This window comes from Nicotiana tabacum, chromosome 24 (genome assembly GCF_000715075.1).
Source record: "Nicotiana tabacum cultivar K326 chromosome 24, ASM71507v2, whole genome shotgun sequence".
In the NCBI taxonomy this organism is placed as follows: Eukaryota; Viridiplantae; Streptophyta; class Magnoliopsida; order Solanales; family Solanaceae; genus Nicotiana; species Nicotiana tabacum.
Window position 1 is genome coordinate 1,592,392 of NC_134103.1, and position 13,058 is coordinate 1,605,449.

Sequence of the window (13,058 nt, forward strand, 5' to 3'; positions counted from 1 at the left end):
TAATAAAACGTCGAGTTAAAAATTTATTCCAAAAAGTCAACAAACATCAACGTGGGGCCCGCCTCTCGGAACCCGGCATAATTTTTATGAAATACTAATACCCATTCCGATAAGAGTTCAACCATATCAATTTTATCAAATTCCGATAACAAGTCGACCTCCAAATCTTAAATTTTTATTTTTGGAAGATTTTTCAAAAATCTTGATTTCTTCCATTTAAATCCGAATTAAACGATGAATATAACCATAGATTCATGAAATATAATCACTTTAGGATATAGAACACTTACCCCAGTCAAAGTCGGAAAAAATTCTCAAAATCGCCCAAAAATTGAGCTCCAAAAATCCCAATCGAAAATGAAGAAATGACAAATTTTCAATCCTTAAGTTTCTGCCGAGGTTCGCATCTGCGGACAAAAACTTCACATTTGAGAATGAACAGTGTTTTCGTATTTGCGGACAAAAAACTTCGCATTTGCGAATGAACAGTATTTTCGTATTTGCGGACAAAATTTCGCATTTGCGAATGAACAGTGTTTTCGCATTTTGCGAATGAACAGTATTTTTGTATTTGCGGACAAAGACTTTGTATTTGCGGATGAACAATATTTTCGCATTTGCGAATGAACAATACCGCAGCAGAAACGAGCAAAACCCAAACTTCTCCGTAATGATCTGAAACCATCCCGAAACTCATCCGGAACCTCCCGGACACAAACCATATATGAATTTCAATCATAAAATACGCCACGGACTTGCTCGCGCACGCAAAATACTAAAAAGTGGTCGTCTTGACCCGATATTGACCATGATCAAACTCCCAAATTTCTTAACTTTACTAGTCTCTCAACCAATGATCCAAAAATACACTTAAGCCTCTCGGGACCCGTCAAATCATACCAACAAGTCCTAAAATATCATACAAACTTAGTTGAAAATTTAAATTACATCGAACAATGCTAGAACCACGAATCATATCACAATTCAAGCTTAATGAAACTAAGAAATTCCAACTTCTATATTTAATATCGAAACCTATTAAATCACGTCCTCTTGACCTCAAATTTTGCACACCAGTCATAAATGACATAACACACCTATACAAATTTTCAGAACTGGATTCCGACCCCGATATCAAAAAGTCAACTCCCGGGTCAAACTTCACAAAAATTATATTTTCGTCATTTTAAGCCAAATTTCACTACGGACTTCCAAATAATTTTCCGGATACGCTCCTACGTCTAAAATTACCATACAGAGCTATTGGAATCATCAGAATTTGAATTCCAGGTCTTTTACTCAAAAGTCAACTCTCCGATCAACTCTTTCCATTTATGCTTCTAAATAAGGATTGTTCTTTTAATTTAATTCCGAATCTTCAGTAAATCAAACTCGACTACACCCGTGGGGCATAATACATATTGCGAAACTGCTCGAGATCTTAAGTCACTGAATGGGGCGTTAATTCTTAAAACGACAAGTCGGGTTATTACAGTGTCACTTTATGGAACGACCGATTTGGTGTGGTTGCGTCGTTTTGTTATTTTTTCTCTGATCTTGCCTCTTTTTATTATTAAATAATTAATATTTTATCATTTGCTATGCCTTTTTATATAATAATATTATCAACAACGACAAACAATACAATCTAATCAAATATTGTATACATGAAAACGATACAGTAAGATACAATACAATACAATACTATATATTATGAAACGATACATAACAATCCTCCAAACAAGATGTAATTGAGGCTTATGGTTGTACACCAACTTTATCATCAAATTTAAAGCTTTCCTTATGTCGACGGGATTCAAAAACTTATACCAATTTCATAGCTTGTAGTTTCGAATGTATTATACTTATAGTTCTTACACTTGATAACATGAACTCTTCGTCTCCATAGTTACAAGTAGGGGTGTACAAACTGAACCGAAAAACCGCACCAAACCGAAAAATCAAACCAAACCGATTAAAAAATTCGATTAGGTTTGGTTTGATTTGGTTTGGTATTGAGTAAAAAAAATCCGAACCAAACCGCAATATAAATATATAATTTTTATATATAATTTCAAAATTTTATATAGAATTTTCTGTAAAATATGTCTAGAAATATTTGGGATTCTCTTGCTGGATATAATATTTAATAGTATATGAAGTGCTCCATATTTATTAATCTTAAATAATGGGGTGTATGATCACTTTCTCATCAAGTATTACTGGAATGCGTCAATCTCTTTGTTCTTTCATATTCATATCATATGTTAATATCTATTAAATTCTTATATCTTTTTCGAATATGAAGTGATTATTATTATTTAGGTATCATATTAATTTTTATGTTTAATTACTAAATTTGGTTAACCTTGAAAGTGTACATCAACAAAAACCTATTGTCAGACGATTAAAAAAATAACTATTATGTGTTACTAAGAAAATACTCTCATAAGAATATTTTAATAGATAATATGTTTGTCAAATTTTTTATATTTTTACTAAACATATATTTACTTATAAAAAATTTAACAAAGTAAGATTGAAATAATATTTAAGTAACAAAAAATCCGACAAAAACGAACCAATCCAAACTGATATAATTGGTTTGGTTTGGTTTTGATAAAAACTAAACCAACCCCGTCCATGTACACCCCTAGTTACAAGTATTACCGGACATGACTAAAGTGGTAACAGATCGACATGGTGAATTTAAGAAAGGAACCTAAGCTTATTTATTTATATATTTCTCTATTTTCTTTAGTAGATACAATTTCTATTCTTATATAATCAAACCAAATGAAACCCATCTAACATTATGTTTGTGCTTACTCATTATCACTTAATATATTGTTATGAACCGGCCACAATACAATAATGTTATACAAGTAGCTACTGGTTGAGAAGAGCTTTTGGGCAGAGAACAAGTAAGGGCCTGGTTAATTTGGGATGCAGATTGAGTAATTGATGCAAGGGCGATTCTGTTAAAAGGGGGACTCGTCGGTTATTTTGGGCTTAGGCGAATATTGTTGAGAAAAATGTATGAGTCCTCTTATTCTCAATTCTGAGTCTAGTTTCTCATTTCTTCTTTGGTTCTCTTCTATCTTACTTAATTTCTGCATTTTGTATTTTAATTAATGTTGTTTTACTTCATTGAATTGTAATTGTTAGTTACTACCATCAACGTAATATGTAATTGGGAGTTGTTACATATATTATTTACAATTACAGCCACCCAAATAAAATATTTTGTTTCAATTTATGTGTTAATCTTAGTGCTGTCTAAGGGGAGGATACTAGGTCCTTAAGGGTTAAGGATACGGGGAGGGCAGAGGTAAGGGAAGGATTCCTAAAGCGTACTTTCGTTAAGGAGATTTAAGGGTATGAGGTAAGGTTACTTTGACTGGTTCTCTACCGGTATCCCTACCTGTCCTGGGGGAATATATAAGGGTACGGTACGGGTACTTAGGGGTATTTTAAAATTAAAAATAAAAAATAATTATATTTAAATACAAACATACTTTAATGGCAAGAAGAAAAATATGCCATTGGATAATTGATGTTGATGATTGAAAAGTTATACCAAAATAATTGAGTTCTAAAATTTTAATTGCAATTAGAGATAGAGAATTAAAGAGATACGAGAGTTTTGGGTGAAAATTGAAAGAATGAAATGAGGTGTTTGAACAAACTTAGGGGTTATAAATATAAATTAGGGGTAGGGGGGTTTAGGGGGCTATGAAGGCAAAAATAGTCATTTTGGCCGTTGCCGGGGACTATTTTTTTTTTTAAAAAAAGAATACCCTTAGACTAACAGTACAAAAACGGCCACATTTAAAAAAAATATAAGGGTTCCGATTCGGTACCTTAAGGATACCAACCAGATCGGTACACCCAAATCTTCCACCCCTATCCCCAATCTGGACAGCTAGAGTGTGGTACAGTACTGCTACAAACTGGTACCGGTTCATGTCAAGTCAAACAACAAAATTGATTTCCTCAGAAACAATACACGTAAAAGTAATTCAAATTAGACGTATCATTTCAGCATTTTCTATAGGAATGGTGCAAGATCATAATATCCATCCATCAAACTTCATCTCCTTGCACTAAAGAGGGTACAAATTTGATACTATTTTTTTAGTTTAATTATCAATTTATCATCACTATATTTTAGTAAATAACAATTTTTTCTCAAAGAGCTCACAACATAGGACCCACATAAGAAGATATCAAGACATTGCAATGCTACAAAAGGTCAAGAATCAAGCTTGAAACTACAATTTACAACTCATTTGCCTATTTTTGTAATGATTTTAAGTAGAAACTATAAATAGCTAAGTTGGGTTTAGTTAGGAAGTTAGATTTGATTAATGAGTTGATACTCCTTTTGGAGTATTGAACCTAACTTGGATTTCCCTTATTGTGGATCCAATTATGAATTAAATCTCCTCTCTCTTGGATCGTTTATCCTTTTTTTTTTCCTTCTAATTTTTGTTTTTCCTCGTCTAATTTCTTGTGTATTCCCTTTATCCTATCTTGTTTCTTTACTTGTCTATTTTATTTGCTTTTATGTATTTTAGTTCGTGTCAATTGGTGGTGTTATGCTAGAATATAGTTGGTGAAATATGTTTTTGATAATGTATGTCACATATTTAAAAAATAAAAATAAAATCAAACCGATAAAAAAATCGGCCCGATTGATTTGGTTTGGTTCATATATATATATATATATATATATATATATATAAGGCTTAGTGGATATTTGGACATAAGAATTATAAAATTTTGAAAAAAAATAATTTTTTAAAAAGTGAAAATGATATTTGAAAGTTAGAGATGTGTTTGGACATAAATACAATTTTTTGGTTTGTTTTTGAATTTTTGTGAGTGATCACCTTACTGCCTTGTTATTTTTATTCTGCTTTTATATGGCTTTTTGGTACTGTCCCTTCTTGTCTATATTTTCATTAATGTGGTGCTTGTATTTTCCTGAGCCGAGGTCTATTGGAAACAACCTCTCTATCCTCACAAGGTAGGGGTAAGGTGTGCGTACACACTACCCTCCCCAGACCCCAAAACAGCTTCTTTATCCTCACAAGATACGGGTAAGGTCTGCGTACACACTATCCTCCCCAGACCCCATGTTGTGGGATAATACTGGGTATGTTGTTGTTGATTTAAAGTGAAAATTTTGAAATACAACCTTTTGGAATTTTTTTATATTTTTGAAAACTATCAAAATTCATCTTTAGTGAAAATTGAAAATTTAATAGCCAAACATTGATTTCGGAATTTTTTTTTTTTTTTTTTTTTTTTTGGAAATAAAGTGAAATTTTTTGTATGGCCAAACGGCCCCTTAATTGATTTATTTTTCTTTTAAGGTGACTATTGATTATATAAGCAAAGGGCACATTGGTCAATAGCCATAAAAATTTATGTGACAGCTGTAGTTGGGGAGCATGTGCTCAGTTATTAAACAAACAAATCTAAAGAACCCTGTACACATGTAATCAGAACAGCACTTAAATGACTAAATTACCCTCATCAGCAAAGCAGATGGAGTGCTACAAATAATACATTGGTCAACAACCAAAAATAAAACGTGTTCAGCTACTAAAACAAATATAAAGAAATCTGTGTTTGTAAGCACTCCAGCCATGTTAATGGAGTGCTATTGACAGTTAACTCACTTATAAAATAGTAGTAGAAAAAATATGGACCAAAAACACAACCAAAGAAAGCATTAAGCTCCTCAAAAACTATTTTCCACAAAAATCATTTCACAGCCCCAAGAAAATAAACCATGTTTAGGGCTCTTCCTTTCACTGCAACAGTGCATCCATATGCAATTACAGCTCCAAGGTCTCTTTAAGAAGAAAAAAAGATTCTTGAAAATCATGTTTTTTTGGTTATATTCTGATAAAGATTGGATTTTTATGAGTTTCTGATTGAATTTTGTGTGTAAAATTGCAGGTTGGTGGTGAAAATGTCAGCAATAGCCACCAAGAATACAAGAGTGGAGTCATTAGAGGTGAAGCCACCAGCACACCCAACTTATGATTTAAAGGGTGTTATGCAACTTGCACTCTCTGAAGATGCTGGGAATTTAGGTCTGGTCTTAGCCTATATTTTTTATTTTATCTTATTATATTGTCAAATGGGTTGCACTCAATTTTATTATTTTAGTAAATGATGTAATTACCTAATATGTGGCCTAATTGTGTATATATATATTTTACACTGTTAGTGCATAGTAACATATAACTTAAGCTCTTTATTTAATTTGTAGTTGCTTTATGAAGTTTAGCTATAGTATTTTTTTTTTGGGGGGCGGGGGAGCTCCAAGCTTCAATTTATTTTTAATTGTGTAGCCTCATTTACTTACAGATAATGTGTTCTTAGTAAGTGTTACCCTTAGTTTAAGGAAGGGGGTTGGGGGTAGGGGCGGATCCAGGAGGGTATTGGGGGTAGAGGCAGGAGGGTATTGGGGGTAGAGGCGGATCCGCAAATACCCTTAGTTATTTTTATTGGTTTCTCGCCCCATGTCCGGTAATTGCTTTGTGGTCCGACTAATCCGGATTGAGGTAAAGGCCGACTTCATTCTCAGGCTTGAACCTGAGACATTTGGTTAAGGATGGAGGGTACTAACCACCCCACTTACAACCTTTGGTGGTAAAAGTCGCATTTTTTAAGATCCAAGAGTTGAGGATGTTGTCATGTACTCTATCAGTTTGTGCTTGATGGGAAACTTTGCTTAATTAAGTTTCTTGGAAATAGCAAATTTTTAAGCACCTAGTTACCTTTGTGAATTTGAGTACTCAATTTGAAAAAGATATATCTATTTATTCAATGTTTCCTTGTGTGGAATGCAGGAGATGTGACTTGTAAGGCGACGATTCCTGTTGATATGGAATCCGATGCTCATTTTCTAGCAAAGGAAGACGGGATCATAGCAGGGATTGCACTTGCTGAGATGATATTCGCGGAAGTTGATCCTTCACTAAAGGTATTGATTTTGCAATTAAGTTGTTCCAGTAACCGGCATATCTATTTCGAAGAAGTTTTTTATACAGGGTAATTTTTAAATTGTTCATGTTCTTATTATCAGGTGGAGTGGTATGTAAATGATGGTGATAAAGTTCATAAAGGCTTGAAATTTGGCAAAGTACAAGGTAAACTAAATGTGATAAAATGATGAATTGCTAATGATTTTTCGGCTTATTAATCTTTCCTTGACTTTTGTAGGAAACGCTTACAACATTGTTATAGCTGAGAGGGTTGTTCTCAATTTTATGCAAAGAATGAGTGGAATAGCTACACTAACTAAGGTGTGTTTCTCTTCATATAAATAGCTCATCACTAAAAAAAATATGGAAAGATATTGCCATGAATGGAAATGGTTAGTGTCATTGACGAGTTGGTTTCAGTATTTCAAGTTAAATGTAGGTCAGAGACTGCTGAATTGTTCTATGTCGAAGAATAGAACAATCAAATGATATATAATCAATAAAATATGTTGGTCATGAATGCGGTAATGTATGACTTAAAATCTTGAGATGGTACTTCTAGTTTAACCAATATTCTTACTGATCAAATACTTGAACCAATACTCAAGCTTCATTATCAAGCTCATAGACTGTTGAAGTAGGAGACTTTGTCTGAATTTGCAATTCAATGAGAATTAGCCTTAACCTATGGTAAAAGTTCTCCATCTCACCAGAAAGTCAAGAGTGCAAGTCTTGGAAACAAATCCTGTGTAATCGTTATAAGGCTGTGCACATCCACTCTTCTGAGACTTTAGATGGTGCCAGAGCCACATATTGAAAACCATTTTGCAATCAAACAACAACATACCTAGTAAACCAACAATGAGGTCTGGGGAGGGTAGCAAGTACGCAGGCCTTACCCCTACCCTGTGAAGGTAGAGAGACTGTTTTCGATAGACCCTATTTTGCTCTCAGTCTATGAGAAAAACTCCTCTGTTTAACTAGATAATTCCATTCCGAGATGTCAATGAGTTTAAATTCTTGCCTCTGTAGTAGTGATTAGAAGAGAGTGAGACTGGGTTTTTCTTTTATTTGCAGGAAATGGCAGATGCTGCACACCCTGCTTACATCTTGGAGACTAGGAAAACTGCTCCTGGATTACGTTTGGTGGATAAATGGGCGGTAAAGATTTACTCACCAAAATCATTTACTTGTCAAGTCCATCACATGTATAGTTTATCTTGGCTGACTTTCAACCTGGCTTTAATTAAAGGTATTGATCGGTGGTGGGAAGAATCACAGAATGGGCTTATTTGATATGGTAATGATAAAAGACAATCACATATCTGCTGCTGGAGGTGTCGGCAAAGCTCTAAAATCTGTGGATCAGTATTTGGAGCAAAATAAACTTCAAATAGGGGTTGAGGTTGGCCTCATACCTTTTAATTAAATTCTTTGATATGTTTATAAATCTGAGTCTTTATCTTTTAGTTTTATTGTTTGCACCTTTGATATGTTTACTTGGACCTGACAGTTCAATTACCTATTCTACCAACCGTTATGCTTTACTTTTTTTGTCATTTTTGGTCAAACATCTTTCTAGATATGTTTGACCTAAATATTTCTGTCTTTCATTAAGTTGGTATTTGCACCTACTTTGGATAGTTAAGAATAATTATGTAGATACTTTTTTTTGATAAGTAAGGTAAAATTTTATAAATATGTCAGCATCAAGAATATGCTGGTAGGAACCCAAATTGTCTGATTTGTGATTTCCGAAGTTACGATATTGTATTTGGCAGTAGAGATGTGGTCCTTTCAGAGTGTGCTCAATTTTGTGGTAATTATTGAACAGAGGTTTAAACGTTTTTCTCCTATCCAACAGGTTGAAACCAGGACAATTGCAGAAGTACGTGAGGTTCTAGAATATGCATCTCAAACAAAGACTTCGTTGACTAGGATAATGCTGGACAATATGGTTGTTCCATTATCTAACGGAGATATTGATGTATCCATGCTTAAGGAGGCTGTAGAATTGATCAATGGGAGGTTTGATACGGAGGTAACGCCTGGTTTCATTTGCATTGTCTGCTTCACATAAGTGTCAGAATATAGAAGAACTGTGATGCAATGCCTTGATTTTTCATAAAAAAGAAGTACCGCATGGATTTCCTGTAAACGTATATCTTTTGGTGACATGCTGTTGTTGTTGTAATGGTGGGGCAGGCTTCAGGAAATGTTACCCTTGAAACAGTACACAAGATTGGACAAACTGGTGTTACCTACATTTCTAGGTATGCATTTCGCTCTTGCTAATTTACTTCAAAAGATATCCATAGAATACAGCAGAAGACATATAGAAGAGATTTCTCAGTGTTTGTTACTATTAGTATAGCTGGGACGTCTTTCTGTTCCTTTTGTTTTCCTTCATATAATAAGATGGTTAGTTTAACTTGCCTTGTTCAGAAAAACGAAAAAGATGATTAGTTTACTTGCACACAATAGACCAGAAACGGTCTCAGTAGATAGTCTATGTTATGTTAATAATTCATTTGATAGGCAAAAGTGACAGGTTTTTATCCTTAGTATTAGGCGCGCGAAGGTTTGTTATGATACTAAAAATATAGAGTTTAAATCTTTGCAGTGGTGCCCTGACGCATTCTGTGAAAGCACTTGACATTTCCCTGAAGATTGATACAGAGCTCGCCCTTGAAGTTGGAAGGCGTACAAAACGAGCATGAGCGCCATTACTTCTGCTATAGGGTTGGAGTAAAAGCAGCTGAATCGCTGAAAGTTCAAATAAGAATCATTTTACTAATGTCAAACAAAAAAGATCGATCTTTCACTGTGTAATCAAACAAAAAGATGTAAATTGCTGGAATATCTCAGATGGCTCTTTTCCAACCTTATTGCTTGAATTGGTATTTCAATATAGCTTTGTTTTCATGTTTCATGGAATTTGTTACAATGAAAATACTTGATTTACAAGTTTGGTGTATCTGAAGCTCTGTGTTACTTCAAATCTTTTGAGATGTTGAATATGTTCTTAAGCTGGATCAGCAGGATATAGTCACCAAGTAATCTGTCTAACATACAAAGATCAATTTGTCCACTTCATTCCTAGAGAGTAGTAATAAACCAGATTAAGTATCTTTCTACACCAAAAAGGCAAACTATCAGATGTAAGGGCCTAAGGAAAATCTATTTAGGATTATATCAGCAAATAAGACCTGCGACATTTGAAGGAGTAAATGTTAAGTAACATTCTAACAGAATTTTCTCAAGGCAATTACAGCTAGATTTTTCTATAACATACGCCCTCATATAACAACATTTTACTAGAGTAGACAAGTTTTCCTTAAAATTATTTTTTGTATTACATTTTAGCTCTCTATAATAGTTTTTTTTACCTACAACAATAACATATATTATTTTAACGGCACTCTTTTTTTAAAAATAATATTCTCTTTTATACTAGTGAATAACTCATATATGTAATGTCAATTGATCAAACGCGTTAAATTATTCTCTTGTTGTATATATATATATATATATATATATATATATATATATATATATATATATATATATATATATATATATATATATATATATATATATATATATATATTGTCACTTGATTAATTGTCGTTCAAAGTTTGCTTTGTTAGTTTATTCATACCACCTGGTTATTTCGATGCGAACACATATAGTACTAATCTAATATTACAAAGTAACAAAGAAGTTCTCCTCAACAATTGCGACTCAGGGCAAAACAGTCGTTCCAAGTGATGGCATGGCGGGCCTATCACCGGCCTGTGCCGCAACAAGTGGCTGAACTACCCCAACTGGCGGGACTGCTGGAGCCTGATACTGGGGAACTATCTGCTCCGGAGCGGGAGTAGTGGGAGTTTGTTCTCCTCCCCCAGCCTGTGAGACGGCTGGTGCCACTGGAAATGTACCATTCTGGGCCACACCCTCCATTAGGCTCACCAAACGGACTAGAGCGTCCTGAAGTACTGGAGTAGCTATGAATTCTTTCGGGACCTGGACTGGTCCAACATGTACTGTCTGAGCTGGAACCTTTGCTTCCAAATCCACCTGAGGTTCTACCACAGGTGCTGCTGCTCGAGCTCTAGATTGAGTTCTACCTCTGCCTCTACCTTGCCCTCTGGCACGACCTCAGCCTCGACAAGAATAGAATAGTTCAGTCATTGATGATAGAATAAAATCGCACGAGAGAATAAGAAAGAAGTGATATTGTTCCTAAATTTCATAGCCTCTAGAAGATAAGTACAGACGTCTCCGTACCGATCCTTCAGACTCTACTAAGTTTGCTCGTGACTTATGAGACCTAGGTAACCTAATGCTCTGATACCAACTTGTCACGACCCAAAATTTCCACCTTCGGGACCGTGAGGGCGCCTAACATTTCACTTGCTAGGCAAGCCAACGTTAGAATAATTTTAACTATTTTTAACAATTCATTTTAATTAAATAGTAAAGATACCAACAACTGAATAATATCTTAAATTAAATGAACAAACCAAAATAATAACGATGTCTAAATACCATCCCAGGACTGGAGTCACAAGTGCATGAACTTCTAGAATAATATAAATACGGGTAAACAAAATTAAAGTTGTCTGAAAGAAAGCACACAACTAAGATAAAGTAGAAGGGGACTTCAGAGCTGCGAACGCCGTGCAGCTATACCTCAAGTCTTCTCTGATAGCCGAATCCGAGCAAATCTATAGAATGCCGCTGGGACCAACTTCGGTATCTGCACAAGAAGTGCAGAGTGTAATATGAGTATAACCGACCCCATGTACTTTGTAAGTGTCGAGCCTAACCTCGACGAAGTAGTGACGAGGCTAAGACAGGTTGCTTACATTAACATGTATGCAATGTAATAATAATAATAATAATAATAATAATAACAGGAATAGAGGTAAGACAGGTAAATCATATCAATAATTGAAGTCAATTCAGACGTCATAACCAATTATTTCTTTTATCATTCTATTGCGGCGTGCAACCCGTTCCCACAATATAATCCTTCAATTAAATTTTTGTTGCGGCGTGCAACCCGCTCCAACAATATAAACTTAGAATAAAATCTGTTGCGGCGTGTAACCCGATCCAACAATATAATATTTCAATTAAATTCCGCTGCGACGTGCAACCTGCTCCAACTATATAATTTAACAACACTTAAATGTAAACCTACTCCAATAAATATCATATTTAATAAGAAATTATTAGGCAACAAGGTATACAACAATTATGAATTATGTAGAAAACAAATAAGGGCAAGTAACGATTAAATGTAGAACCAAGGAGAAGATATGCAATTTAACATATAAAATATTAATTGTCAAATAACAATTATGGCAAAAAAATTACATAAGTAGGTAGCAATTAAGGCATGATAGTTGGCAATAAAAATAGTAGATTCAATTAATATAACAATTAATTCATAACATAAGGTTATTAATGAAAGACGTAAAAAGACATGGAATCAGGTAATTCGACGACGTATAGACACTCGTCACCACGTCTATACGTCGCTACAAATGAAATTCACATAACACATAATTAACGGGTTTTATTCCCTCAAGTCAAGGTTAACCACAACACTTACCTCGTTTCACAATTTCAAGTGATCACTCGACCACAACTTTTTCTTTCGAATTAGTCTCCAAACCAATCAAACCTATCAAATTATTGGCCAACAATTCAATTGGAGCTTTAGAATTTATTCATAATTCGAAAGAGACTTAATTTAAGTCATTTTTGGAAAAGTCAACCAAAAGTCAATGTGGAGCCTACTTTTCGAAACCCGGTGAAATATCACGGAATCCGTACACCTGTTCCGATACGAGTTCAACCATACTAAAATTATCGAATTCCAACATCGGATTGTCTTTCAAATCCTAAATTTTTATTTTTAGAAAGTTTTATAAATTTTTTAATTTTTTCCATCTAAATACGAAATAAATGATGAATATAAACATGAATTTATGAAATATAATCACTTTCAGATATAGAACAGTTACCCACGTCGAAGTC

General features: G+C 34.1%; 1 protein-coding gene across 1 annotated transcript; it reads left to right on the plus strand.

The window, feature by feature from the left end:
• The first annotated feature begins 5,737 nt into the window (after positions 1–5,737).
• QPT2A (nicotinate-nucleotide pyrophosphorylase [carboxylating], chloroplastic-like) lies at positions 5,738–9,984 on the plus strand. The gene is given in 10 exon segments (NM_001326216.1): positions 5,738–5,862; positions 5,974–6,110; positions 6,873–7,006; positions 7,109–7,172; positions 7,246–7,328; positions 8,085–8,168; positions 8,260–8,412; positions 8,872–9,048; positions 9,213–9,280; positions 9,631–9,984. Coding segments are annotated over 10 exon segments (1,056 nt in total). The 5' UTR covers positions 5,738–5,803; the 3' UTR covers positions 9,728–9,984.
• The last annotated feature ends 3,074 nt before the right edge of the window (positions 9,985–13,058 follow it).